The sequence below is a fragment of the Lepisosteus platostomus genome, chromosome 4, assembly GCF_059453375.1.
Source record: "Lepisosteus platostomus isolate fLepPlt1 chromosome 4, fLepPlt1.hap1, whole genome shotgun sequence".
Lineage (NCBI taxonomy): Eukaryota > Metazoa > Chordata > Actinopteri > Semionotiformes > Lepisosteidae > Lepisosteus > Lepisosteus platostomus.
In genome coordinates, this window is record NC_142614.1 from 50,368,099 (window position 1) to 50,383,301 (window position 15,203).

Consider the following 15,203-nt stretch of genomic DNA (forward strand, 5'->3'; position numbering starts at 1 on the left):
AAATTTGACATTTATTTTGGTACATTTACTATACACAATGGTCACGTGTTTCTAAAATGCTCTATTTTTTCTCCTATGTATTACATTTCTTCTTTATTTCTTCAGAATGCAGCTTACCTCTTACTGAACAATCTTCTGCTGTTCCAAAAAACTACTACTGGTAAATGGCAATAAAGTATCACAATAGAAATTGATATATACTGTCCTGTATATGTTTGAACTTGATTACTTTTAAATATGGTGTTCCTTTTTCTGAACTAATATTCACAAAAAAAGGGCATTCATATTTTTAAATCTCTATTTGAAGTGAAATTATTTGTAAATATAAAACAAACATTAAAAATATGGACAAAATAAAACACAGGATAACTGTTCAGTCATGAGAATGTGGCACTTGTCCCAGTTGAATGATTCAATGTTTTATTGGTATGGTTTTTAAGTTGTTGAGAAAAAAATGATTTAATTTAGTTTTATTTTGGCAGTGTTAATCTGAATTTTAAGACTGCAAAAACCAAACCAAATAAACAATGAACAGCATACAGAGATTGTGTGAACTCAACCACTTTCTGCAATCAAATATACAGTAAAATGCTGTTACAAACAAGTATTACCTATCATGGAACAGAAATTTATAAATCACTTCATTGGAAGATGCTTGTCTATTTTTATGCAGTGTACCTTATGTCTGATCTAACAGTTTCCCCCTCCTCCACAATCACCTCCCTCTAGGCAAACTGAGAATGATTGCTTTAAACAGGATAAGTTCAGTTCTCACAGCATTGTAAAGGCTGGTATCCTTACAGAACACCAGAGCATTGCTTGTAAGGATTGTTTTAGGGGGTAATGTTCTGATTTTTTCCCCTTAAGAAGCCTAGCAAATACTGAAGTCTGCCTTTTACATCTTTTTTCTTGATACCTAACTGTAAAACTAATATATTTCTGCCTCAAACACATGTGTAGCTTATGATAGTTCTCGTTGTTACTTCTGGAATGGGATTTTTAATCTCCAGTGACCTCAATGATGGGTAATATTTTGCTATACCAAAGAAAAATTTGCATGGCTTTGATTCTTAGACTTCCCGGTGATGTCACTATCCTATTGATGTAACATTGGCAATTTACAACATTTTAATTTACTGTAACAATCAGAAATCGTAATGGTAAATTGTCAGATTACATGATAGCTTTTATAAACCAATCAAACATAATAATTTACAGTCTCTCACATTCTAAATACGCAGTTATACAATTTATTGATATAAAGCCACTCACAGATTCTAAATATGCAGTTATACAATTTATTGATATAATACCAAAATATGCATAAAAAACAACAAACCTGATAGAATATATCTGGAAAACAATCTGCTGTAATACAAATGGCTTATCATTCACTTAGCAATTTCAAGGAGAATAGTTAATAACTTCAGAATTAAAATACATTGACTATACATTGACCATAACTAACAAGTTATGGTCTACTGTACCTCTTAGTTTTTATCAGTCTCAAATAATGAAACCACATTTATATTCTCAGTTACAAGTACTGTAAATATCATGAACCAAACATCAAATGTGTTTGGAATAATTGTTCAACTACTATAATAGTTCTCGAGAATAATAATGTGAATAAAGACGTTATTGTATATACTCAAAGATCTGCTGGCCAAATGTCCCTGGTGAGTTAAACTTCCCATAGAGAGAACAGAGCACACTGAATTGGTCCGTGGTCTGACCTGGCACCTGTCTGCTCTGTCCTGGGAGTGTCCCAGTGCTAGAGTGGAGAGAGTTCAGCATCGATGGTGGATCCTCAGGTAACTCTGCCACCACGGCCGACCTTCAGTGTTGAAAAGGAGTATTTAGAACTGTCTTTGCACAGTTGTCTTCTTGGGGTTGAGCCGCAAGGTAGACAGGTGGGAGAATTCAGGATATTTAGGATGTTGACTAAAAGAGTCCGACTGTCTTATTCCATTGATCAGGCAATGCGAACCTAAGATTGCTTCTTCCACACAAAGAATTCTTTCCTTAACTAACTCACTGCTCTATAAAAATAATGCTGTATTTTTCACCTTTTGTGTACTTTTTCATATCAATCCTTTGTAAAAAAAAGAGCCCCTTTTCAGTTGTAGGATTGAGTGATACAGTATACAGTAACATTTAATGTAATTAATTTAATTTGTATGGTGTTGTGCAAAATAAAAAGCCCTTTCAAAATTAATAGTTTTGGAATCTACGAACTATGAAGAACTACAAAATACCTCCTGAAACATGATACAACTAAAAATATAAGAAATGTCGATAGGGAGTTTTAAAATAGAGTATCATATCTACCTTAAAAACTATGTTCTTAATTTATAATATATGTGCATGTACAGTATCTAGTATATACACATCCAAACACTATTTTTAGATGTCTTCCTACCAGCTGAACAGTAGATAAATACCTTTGTCCTTTGTTGCAGATATTAACTACCCCGTTACATTTTCAAGAAGCTTATATTACACATAAATATTTAGAGGGAGGCCAGAAAACAAAAACCTACAGCATCCTGATCTCAAAATAATGATAGCATTCAAGTCTGTTAATAACAGAGGCACAACTGCTTTGTGCAGACCAGCTGCAGCAATTAAAAAGTCTGTTGTGAAAAACAGCAGTCCATAAACAAAAGCTTTCCATTCTGAACTATAATATTAGCTTTGGTAGATACATTAAAATCAGTAAGATCAAAACCTGAATTTGTGGTCATTTTGTAAAAATTAAATTGCTGAAACATCCTGGATTTGTTAGATGTGTTGGACAACTCTATGCTCATTTCAAAATAAATCTTGCTTGCGAATTCCTGAAAGATAGACAAGTGGGGATAACTGGGGTGCATTTAAAAAAAATAGAATGAACAGCTATGTTTGTTACAGCCATCCATTTTGCAATTGGCAGGTGTATGTTTTTCACATCTCAGCTCACAGCTACGAACCCCTCAGCAGCACACAGTCAAGCTGTTTCTCTTTAATGGTCAGTGCCTATTGAAGGTGATACAAGTCTGTTGCCAAGGGCGCCTCAGGGGTCACTATTTTTCTGCGAACTGAGAAATGTTCACCCTGGCTGATGAATCCGACCATTAGCAGCGCTCAGGTAATTGTACTGTACACCGCCACAAGTTTTAAGGTCTGGAGAATTCTGGTCACAATCAACTAGCAACACTATCCAGCTGACCCAGATCATAGCAGCAACCTGTTCTTGGTCAAGTGCCACTTGCACTACATTTCTAATGAACCTGAAAGTGTTAAAGTTTCAGACAGACATTATAGTTATGCAGTATACAGAGAGTAAAAGAAGTGCGTATTTCTTTTGTACCTCTTCAGAATGCAAAACATGTTCTGATACTGATCCAGAAACTTGAGAACTTTTACTTGAAAGTAAAAAAAAATAAGTTCCCTACCCAAGATTATTTTTTTCTTATATGTTGTTGTGTTAAGATGCACTTGCTTCTTTTTATACTGGGGGAACACAAGATATACTGTATGTCAGATACAGTGTCACACTCGTAGGGTTAAAGTACAGGAATGTATCTTGAGGGTCATTATCAATAGCCCCAGTAAACATATATTCTTCTAATAAATTAAAAACAATAAAGTCAAGAGGATTCATCTCTCCCTTAACCTGTACCTGTTTTTGTAATATTAGTTTATTGTATTTTCCACCGGTAGAGTACTTCAAGAAGGCTGGAGGCTTCAGAAAATGTTAAGCACATTTTGTCAATTAAATCTATTTGAATGAGTATTTATGTACTTCAACTAGAATGGAAAAACAAATGGAACATGTACGGTGTAGGTCTGTTCCATGCAATATGTTCTATGGAGTTCTGCCATTACTCCCCGAGAAAATATTTTTTCACAATAAGTTGATTATAAACACCAAGACAAGAATCTTTTTTACATATGCTAGCACTCTACACATTTTATCGTAATAAATACCATATTTTAAAATCTTTAGGATATCATCAGCCTTTGAACTTTGTGGAAATTAAAAGAAAAGGTGCAGAAGAGGCTCCTACAGGAAGTTGCTCAGCCAGCAGACAAGCCAGGCTGGGAAGCCAGGCTGAGTCTTGCAGCTTGATTAGGCCTGCGCTAAGAAGTACATCCACTGTTATTTTTTAATTCCCTAAATGAAGACACAGAAGGCTGGGGGTGGGCTTTAGTTGGATATGGTTTCCATCGTCTTGAAGTACAGCAGTAACTCCTGGGACCATTCTGGTGCCTACAAGCTTGTACCAATGATTGTGAGAGACATGTCACCCAACCAGTTGACTGTAACACATGAGAGCACATCATGTGATTAGTGGAATTAGACAGTTGGTCATTGAATGTGTCCAAAGGTTCTCATTGCTTCTATACTGTCCAAAGATTTTTTTTAGTCTATTGCTGACCTCTTACTCCTAACTGTATGTCTTCTTCTACAGTTTCCAACATCTCTTATTACACTTGATAACGTTCACGTTTATATCAGCTCTCATTTAATCTGTCTTCCTGTTCCTGGATAACTTCCTGTCTGTTCTGTTTGTACACTTGTCTAGAAGTTCCAATATACTTTCTTAAATACTGACTTCACTTTGTTGCTGTGACTGCAACCTTGACATTTCCCACACCATTGCCATTTTAAGATCTCTTATCTCTTATTTCCCACCCCAACCTTCAGGATATCGTTGAATTTTCTTTGCCTCCATTTGTACTGTATGTACAAATACAGTACAGTACAGAGTCATGCCCTCTGCAGCCAGAGGGCGCTCCTACTCTGTCCTGTCCCTAGTTTCCTGTGCTTTGCTGTCCTTCCGGTGTCTCTCTCTCTGGGGCTATTATTTCCGGGTCACTGATTCACCTTCGCTCAGCATTGACGTTCAGATGTCCTGAGACCCGCCTAGCATCCAGGTCGCTCCACGTCCGCTGCCTGAGGGCATTGGTTTCTATACGACTCCTGAACTGCTGAGCCCTGGCTAATCCCCCGTTCCGCCGCTACGCATATGGGTCTTTTTCCGCTCTCCTGCCTCTCCATGGTTCGTCCCTTCCCACATCTGTGACAGTATGTCTGTTTTGTACTGTACGTCTCCCTTTGGAACAACAGTTCCCCTGCCACATTCTCCTTGTTTTATTTCTTTTCACTGGACATTGTTCATTTTTCATGAACTCTAGACTTTCTCACCTCCTTCTCCATCTCCATCTTTCTCTTGGGCGACCAGCATTCATCAATTCCTTGCCAACTGCTGAATGCTGCAAATGATTCTTCCATCTATTCTTTATCCTTCTGTCTATCTCTTCACCTCCTACTCACAGAAGTTGGCTGCTAACTGGACTAAATCGGCTCCAAGAATGGCTCTCCTCTCCCTGTCATTCTCCTTATGTTTTCTAATCAATTCCTCATTTCCTTTTTCCTCCCTCTCCCCCCTACCCACTGGACTCCCTTTTCTGTCTTCATTTACCTCAACTCTTGACTCTTACTCCTACCTACCTCTTTTTATCCTTTCATCTCTTTCTGAAGCTGATCTCTAATATCTGCTCCTGGGGTACAAGCTGGAATCTGGATCCCTGAGGATGTTAATAAGACGTGCACTTAAGAATTCCCGCACACATTACTCTTGAACACAGCTCTAAAACAACAAATAACCCTTAAAGAATGTGATATGTAATTATAAAGCATTAATTGTTACAGTAGACCTGCTTTTGATTTATTTGGTTTTCATTTATATAGTGTTCTTGGTACTAAGAATTCCTTATTTCTATTATGCCCTCTTCTTCCACTTAATCACCGATGGAATAATGGATCTGTCCTTGCCCATCTTTACCTTTACAGTTTTCCCCACATCTCTAGCTAATTGGTCATGGATTCAATCAAACTGCTTCAAACTAAAAGTACCTGTTCAACTTCTTCTTTACCCTGATCACAGTATCTTCATTTCTCTTGAATCGCCCACCTTCTTTGCTTACTCTTCTCTCAAGGGTCTTCATTTCTTTCTTATTATTTTTGTTTTGAGCACAACTTCACAACCACACCACTTACTTTAGCTTCTAATTGAACAAAAAGAGAAAGTTGTTTCCCACTTTTTGTCAGTGTTATTTCAATGTCATTCTATAACCTTGTAACTAAAAATGGAAATAATCACTCACAGGTCTGCTTTCAAACTGTTAGCAAATGACAAAGGGGATAAATATTTTATATTGTGCCTTGCTTGTTTCAGTAACAAAAATACCCCAAACATTTTAAATCATCAGATTTTGAATACCTACTATATGTTGGATTTCCGTGTTTTATTTTCAATTCCAGATAAGGTCATCATGTTCTGATGAGCGAGGATGAGTTTTAACATGTAGAGCCATGATTCTTTTTTGTATTTCAGGTACATCTAGGAAAATGTGAAAGTTTGCTTTCCCTGTTCAGGGGCAACTGACATGAATTCTAAATTAGCATTTTCTGGTTGATTAAGGATAATGAATTATAATGACTTCAGCTGGAAGTCAGCTTTTCGGAGTTACTGTACTTCTGAGAAGCTGAACCACAGGGGACACTTTTGCCACACATGATACACTTTTATGACATAACAAGGAAATGTGATGCCTAAATTAGGATTCTAACAATTAAATTTCTTCAGGATTGAAAGTGAATACTGTAGGCAATGTTCCATTTCCAGTTTTTCCTACATTTCATATCACCAATATTAATAACTGGATGGAAATGCCAAAATTGAAAAATACATGTACCATTCTATAAAAACCTACTGTATGTAGGAGAGCTAGTTTGGACACAGTGATGACATCGCCCTTTCTGCACGTAGGGAGGTCTCATTTAGCTCATGCGGATGGTTCTCTGATACGTTATGCTGGTGACCCAGGTTCGAGCCCAGGTGTTGTGGGACAAACCAGCAGCGTGGAGCAGCAAGGGTACGAGTTTAAAGAAATCCACTGTTTGGATTTCTTCAAACAGTATATTTAAAGCTCTTCAGGATCCTTTGGAACTTTGCTTTTTGATCACTATATATCCCTTGCTCAAACCAATTTCTTAATGTTTCTCCTATCTATTCAATGGAAATTGCACAAAGTAAAAATAAATATATCTATCCATTCTAAGTACTTTCCATAAGCTTTATACAGCACATATCTACACAGATAATCTGAAATGCAAGATTGCAGATTTTATATGTTGGAATAAAAAGAAAAAACACTATGTAACCTAAGATATCACTTGAATTCACTTGATTAACTTGATATCAGCAAACATTTTTTTTAAAAGTCAACACTAAATGGATTGCAATATTTTTGAAGTTATTTTGTTGCTAAACATCAACAGATTTTTGAATTACTTAAACAAGACAATTCAGTATCACTCTTATGACATCTAAGATTTGGACAAGGTAACCAGCTACAATAACAAAGATTTGCTTCCCATCAAGTTTTCTACCTTTAAGCACTTTACCAAAGTAAAAGAATATTATTTACTGTGATTATTAATTATGCAGCTCAAACCGATTACCTTGTTTAGGTATGTTATGAGAGGGTGCAATATTGTTATAAGCAATATTTACTTCTATAAACAATATTTATTGGACTTCTTGTTTCAGTATTGAATCACAAAAAAGGGGACAAGAAACATGCACTGATTTTTTTGCACATTATGTGTTTTCAGAACACATATCCACTGTTTGCAGAGAAAAGGCACAGAGATTCCCATTATGAATTACATTGTTGCAATGCCAAAGCTCACTGACAACAGAAAATAAACCCTAATAGGAACTCTGCTATATGTGAAATCACTAGGACATTCAGGGATCGTACACCTACATTCACTAGGTGTCAGCCTAGTAAACTTTCAAACTTTCTTTGGGAGAAAACTGCAATGATCTTTGCATTCAAAGGCTTCTAGGTGTCTCTCTTTCAAAGAGATGGTCAACTGCTGTACATTAAATGACCACAAGTGGGATTAGTACATTCAGAGGAACCACTTAATGAATCGCTTTTATGCAGCAACAACTACTGTATAAATGCATACAAACAGATGCAGTACCAAAAGCCCTAATGACCATTGAGGCCATAAGGTTAGTCAGAGCTGCTGGTATTGCAAGCAGGAAACCCCTAAAGTGGTCATGTCTTTACCATAGCAGAATGATGGTTACTCCCATAACAGCAAGAGTGATTCAGCTTGTTCTGCTTCAGTCTAGGATTAACGTCGGACACTGCACCACCAAATCTACAACCAGTCAAGCACCTTCTTAAGCATGCAACACATACATCAGTGTGAGCCTCTGTCAAATAACATCATTGACCTGACAGCTGCTGTATGGGAGCATCCCTGTGAATCATGTGCATTGTCTGTTACAGTATTTGCGTGTTCTCATTTATATAAGTATTGTACAAAAGAAAGGTTACAAATGAGAAGAAGATCATCTGTCCTGATTAGTAAATAGTAACTAATCTGAGAATTTTATTCGTGTGATTCTGATAAGAAATCGGGATATCAACTTCAACCACATGGCTGGGTAGCTCGTTACATACTCGCACTACCATTTGGGTAAAGAAGTACCTCCTGTTCTTTGTTTTAAATACACCTCCATGTATGTGGTGTCCACTTATGTCCTCTGGTTTGTGTAGGCTTTGTCAAAGCCTTTGAGGATTTTGAATACTTGTACCATGTCCCCTCATAATCTTCTTTGTTAAACACTAGAAGGTTTCTGTTTCTTCAACCTGTCATCACATTAAGTCTCAGCATGAACAGTACATGATTGCTCTTCTTTGGATTGATTCTACAGCAGCAATATATTTCCTATCATATGGTGACCAACATTGTGTACTATATTTTACCAGATAAACTGGTATCAGTAATGGACTCGAAGTAATGGACAAACCACTTATCACTTATGTGCAGTAGGTGTATTTGGCTTGAATATATTGCGGCATATGCAGTACAGTACATCTCCCAATACAAATACGAAAATCCAGAACTTCACAGTACAGAATAACATTCCTTCAGAATTTTTCCTTGAGTACATGGTGGCATTCCTAAAGCACTGCAGTTGGGAATGTGTCTTTTAATCATACTGTATGTGGTTAAAAGTTTGGAAAATGGTAATGTTCCCAAATAAGCAAATCTGTTGCTTTCTCTGTTTTCTCTAAGTTAAAAAGAAGCTGCTGTTGTGCTGAACAGTAAGTCATCATGTATAAAGAGAAGGAAAGAGAAGGGTGGATGTGAATGAAGCATTCCTAGTCTAGCCATGCCAGGGATGAAAGCAGAAGGAATAAATGGCTTGTTAGGCTGGGAATTTGGGATGCTGCTGTGAGACTTCTGTGAGAATGATGTAAGTGATTGTAGAAAGAGTACTGTGAATGATTGACGGAAAGCAGCTGCTGAGAGGCTGAATAATGGAGCTGTTCTGCTGCACAATTTTGCTGCCTCCTGCTCCAGCACTTGTTTAATATTTTGTTTACATCATTGATAACATTGGGCCAAATGTTGATTACATCTGAGGCCAAAAAAAAGCATTCTAGACTACACAGATCTTAATACGTATCTTTAGGATGTTTCATTTAAAAGAAATGAACATATCATTTATTTCAATTAAGATATTGTAACATGCTGAAATATTGAGAATTTTTTTTACTTAAAATGTATCAAATATACATACCTATTGAATTCCATTCTCAAAAGAGCAGCAAATTAATCTTTTTTAGAAGTGATGAGTCACAGTCAGCCATTTTATGTTAGGTGAAAAAAGATTGATTCATTGATTGGGAAGGTAATGTTTTCCATTCAAATTAGCTAATTATTGCTACACAATGAATATTTTGAATTCAGTCCAATCTCAACATAACAAAGGTGGGTTTTTTTTTTACATAATAGTTTTCACCAGAAGGAAATCAATTTCTAAAATCATTGTTACATCATTTTACTGTTCAACTGGGAGCATAAAAGTAGCAAAAACATATTTTCAATTTAATGATCAAAGTCAGAAAATAGAATGCCTTTGAATTTACTTTTTGCTACAATATCCAGAATTGTTTTAGGCTTTACAGTGACAACAAACTCTCAGATGTCATTCTAAGTTTGCAGCATTTGTTTTCATATAAAAACATACAGTATCAATACAGAAACTACTGTTGAAAATTAGTTGAACCTTCAGATGCATTTTCATGGCTTTTTACATGAATTAAGATATCAGTATAACACCATCATAGTTCTATGTTTTACACTGTAGATCATTTCAAAACAAGACAAGTGTCAAGTTCAGAAAACTATAGCCGTGAAGCCCTGTGAAGTGTTAATAAAGCTAAACATAGCTAATCCTGGTTTGTCACATTAGTTTAGCATTGAGATATTTAATTGAACTGCTTGCATTAAAACTCAGTACTAATCCTTTAACATTTATTACTGCTGAAAGTCAACAGCAATACAGTACATATTAAATCTAAATCACAGAAATTACATAACAGGAATAGATTAGTAGTTCCCAGTTGCATTTTTACAGTACACGTCCCCGGTAAAATATATGCAATCAACCGGGAATAAATAAGAAACCACTAACTGCACGCTCGAGCTGTTTGTACATTGTGAAGAGTTAATTTTCGTGTTTCAAGTATATTGTTATTTTAATTTGTCTCCCTACAGAGGTTGTCCGAGCCTTTCTTCCCATTGAAACAGAGCACACAATAGACGTTAACCCGGTGGCATTATCTCGAACTCCTGTTGCTTGCCGCTGATCTCCTCGGGCAGCATCAATCTTGATCGATGGACACTTTAAAATCCACTTCAATAGCAGCATAACCCTTGCACCTGCTTTTGCTTTTGTTCGTCTTAGCCCTCTGTCTCTGGCATCAATAACCAATACAGAATCCAGTTTTCGTATTGATCAGCGCTAATTATAAATAATTATCTCCTGTCATTACGCACTATCACCAAAGCAGTACAACGCAAAACAAATTATCATTATTATTATTTAAAGGCACATATTTTATCGATCTCAAGGCACTGTATGAGGCCGATTAAGGTCGAAAAACTCAATTTCTTCATCTCACTGTCACTACAATCCCTGAATTGTACAACTGAATTGATCTTCGAAGGCAGATATTTTTCTTTATAATTTTTAGAGCAACTGGACGAATATGAATAGGTATAAGACCCGGTAAGCCGGTATATAATCTCAATGCTTTTACAAGTTAAATGGTAATATTATTACAGGTAAAAATGTATCTTCTAGTCTCATCACTAAGAATAGGCAAGAAGTGTTCGCACTCACCCGGGATTGCAAGGTTTGTTAAAGGGGTGCTGTGGATGTTCTCCGGTAAACTTGCCATCCAGTCTGCGAATCTGAGTTCGTTTTTCCCTTGAGATGAAGCCATCGCGCTCTTTTCCGTACCTCGCTCACTCTGCCAGTTGTGTTGTGTGTTGTGTTTATTCCTCTTGCAAAGAGTTCACACCACACTACGAGTGGAGCCACACCCACAGGATGGCGCAGGCACATGCTAATTTCAAATTAAGCATCCTTATGCTCTTGCAATGCCCCTGTATACAGTTGTGCCCCCTAGAATATTCTGTCTGATACTGTACAGTATATCTTAAGATAGTTAAAAAAAGGATTGTTAGAGCCGTTTCAGCTAAAATCTTCGTTTTAATTCTACAATTTATGTGCACATGGATTCACAGGTTTCAATTTACGACTGCTCATATTCATTTGGGGAGATGAGAAAAAAATCCGAAACCTTCTCCTTTTACATTGCTACCGTACAGTATAGTATATACTGTACAGTACACGATTTTCTTAAAAGTAATTGATATGACCGCCGGTTACTCGTAACGTACTTCAAGTGAAAATGGTCTATAAAACTCATTTCGTAAAAAAGGAGGAGTTCTAGAAGCTGGCAGGGTTTGATGTTCGAAACCAGTCTTTAATCATTTTTTATTGTAACATCTGAACTGACGCGGGTTGAATAATTTGCTTTGATCGGAGCACGGTTCAAACAATGAGCGCTAGTCTCTCTACCACGTTACTGGCGCTGTCCTTTAGAGGTAGTGCTGAATTTTACGGACAACGCATTGCCAAACACTTTGTAGTTTATTTTTGCATCATATGTTTTTGACAGGGCAGAGTGCAGTATTATGGTATATCATAAAAACGTTTTGTATTCCTTAAACCCTCCTCCTGTTGATAAAGAGAATAATTCTCCAGGCGCTTTAAATGTGGCTTTCCCAAATGATCAAATTCCTGGATTATCCGGGCGCTCAATTCCCGGTACTGTTGACCTGGTGAGATTGGGTTTCAACCGCTTCCGTTGACAGATTTATTTTTTATTTTGAAACGCTTTTTTATACCAACACTCATCGGTTTTATTTCTGTTAGTATTAAGTCATGCAATCTATCAATACAGTACATATATGTCCAGAATACATTTATACACATTGGGCACAGCATAGTGTAGGTTTTTGTGAGAAATGTTCATCTCACAAACATTCATCTAGCCCAGTAAACACTATTTTGGGAAGATAAATAAAATGAGAGTGCACATAGCAAACATTATTCCCGTACCCACGTTCTTCTAATATTATTTTAGATATGAAAATAATAGATTATGTTTATTATCATGACTACCTGGTTTACCTGATAATCGTATTCAATTTTTATGTATAAATTCACGAACATTCACAGGTTTAGCCAGACCACTAGGTTAAATCTAATAATTAATATACGATATTTTGTGTTTCTCATAACTCTGCACATTTTCCTGCTTTCTGTACCAGTACTGTGAAGAACACAACGGAATTAATTTTGAATTTAACTGCTTAGTTTCACCATAGCTGTACGGTTTTGCATTTAAAAGAAATGGAGATCAAATTTGATAAAAAGTGGTGAAATTCACTTTTCCATACCTTCCCATATTAGTCCTGCTCTGCAAATTTACTTTTAACTCACACTGTGGCAACTCACAGTCACAGTTTTTATATTAATTTGATATACCAGAATGTTTACTTGAATATTATGGGAGCTTGATATTATGTAGGGAGCTCGATACACTAGTGTGTACACTAGTATTTGAATAATGCATTACATTTACCCTTCCATTCATTTTAATAATAATAATTGCTTACACTTACAGTATACTGTATATCACTTTTCTGGACACTCCACCCACCCCACTCCATTCAAAGCACTTTACAGGTAATGGGGACTCCCCTCCACCACCACCAATGAGCAGCCCCACCTGGATAATGTGACAGCAGCCATAGTGTGCCAGAATGCTCAACATACATCAGCTATCAGTGTGAAGGAGAAAAGAGTGATTAAGCCAATTTATAGAGGGGATTATTAGGAAGCCATGGTTGGTAAGGGCCAATGGGAAATTTGGCCAGGATGCCAGGGTAACGCCCCTACTCTTTTCAAGAAACACCCTGGGATTTTTAATGACCACAGACAATCCCCACTGACAAAACTTCCAGGACCAACCTTAGTTTTCCCCAGGAGGCCTCCCATCCAGGTACTGGCCAGGCACACACCTGCTGAGCTTCAGTGGGCTGCCAGTTGTGAGTTGCAGGGTGATATGGCTGCTGGCTGACCTAAATTTCTGATTTTCTAACCTTTATCCAGTTCAGAGTTGCAGGGGTGCCAGAGCCTTTTCCAGAAAACAACAGACACAAGGCAAGATCCACCCTGGATGGGACACCAGTCCATTGCAGAGCGCACACAGACACACATACACACTCACACCAGGATCAACCTGCCAGTATGTCTTGTATGACTGGAACAGTTACATTTATCCCAAGCAATAATTTATAGTACACATGAAAGTTTTCTTTTTTTATGGAACCATCCAATGCCTTCACTAGAACTTCAGGAAGCTTCTGAATATGACAGTAGAGATGGGTGAGATTAATAGACTCACCTTAAAGCCTTATAATAAAATAGTTAATTTTGCATAGCACTAGAGAGGCAGTTGTTAGCTGAGTCAGATATTACTTCTTAGCCTGAAGGTAAGATATTTATTATATGTGACACTAATTATCCTGATCACTGGGATTTTCACAAAATGTAAGCTAAGCATAAAAAACAGATTCTAAATGATCATACCCTCCACACACCTATTAAGAAGATACATCATGTTGTTTCATTTGGTTCCCTGATAAACTGTTGTTCTCCCACTTTGTGTGGCAGGTTTCTCAGAGGTTGCCGAAGCAGGTCCCTTATCAAGGCCCTGATGTGCTGGTGCAGACAGTTTGCTGCCTCTTCTGTTTTATTCTTGTGCAGATTTATGGCCTTGTCTGCTCGAAAGCCAGAGGGAAAGGGCAACTCTTGAAACCGTCAGCATCATTCAGGCCCAGAATTACAATGACAGAAGATCATTCCAGGAAAATAAAAGTCCAGGAACAAGTAAGCTGTGTTAAACAGGATGGGTCAGCAGTTTTGTAATATGAAATACACCCAGTCAATAACTACAGTACATGCAGGCGGAATATTATACCAGACATTTGTATCTTTGGATTAACAAAAAATGTATGGGACCATCATAGACTCACAGATTCGGTTTCAATTTCATTCATTGTATACACCTAGATAGGGGCTATAACTTTCAAGAGTTAACAGAAGTACTGGTTCAAGGAATGTTCACTCATGCTGTATATTTCATAACTTACACACAACAACCATCCATTCATTTCCTAATCACTTCCTCCAATTCAGGGTTGCTGGGGAGCTGGAGCCTATCCTAGCCAACAAAAGGCAGGATAATGGGTGGGGCATAACTGGGACACACACACAAACATGCACACACTACACACTTACACAGAGCCAGTTTTCTCAGAAGCCAATTAACCTACAAGTCTTTATTGTGGGAGGAAACTGGAGCACCTGGAGAAAACCCACGCAAACAGGGAGAGAACATACAGACACCATCCTAGACAGCACTTTAGGTCTGGAATCAACCCAGGGCTCCAGGACAGCAATGATAGCTACTGAACTGCTTTTCTGCACCACAATACAACAGTCATAGAGATAAATGACTATGTCCAATAAACAGGGATAAAATGTAAGTTTATATATTATGTTATCATAAATTAATTTTTCATAGACAAAGGGGGGAGTATGAAAGACACACCTGAGGACAGAATTATAATGCCTTACATAGCCTTGCATTTTTTCATTGTTACTAGAGCATTCTTCATTTTTTGTTTTTGCTTTTTG

At 37.2% G+C, this 15,203-nt stretch overlaps 1 protein-coding gene across 1 annotated transcript in view; it reads right to left on the reverse strand.

The window, feature by feature from the left end:
- plcxd3 (phosphatidylinositol-specific phospholipase C, X domain containing 3) overlaps positions 1-11,880 on the reverse strand; it is a 36,178-nt gene extending 24,298 nt beyond the window's left edge. The window contains exon 1 of the mRNA XM_088629773.1: positions 11,271-11,880. Coding sequence (XP_088485899.1) covers positions 11,271-11,373 — 103 coding nt within the window. The 5' untranslated portion in view covers positions 11,374-11,880. The remainder of the gene's footprint in view (positions 1-11,270) is intronic.
- Between the last annotated feature and the right edge of the window lie 3,323 nt (positions 11,881-15,203).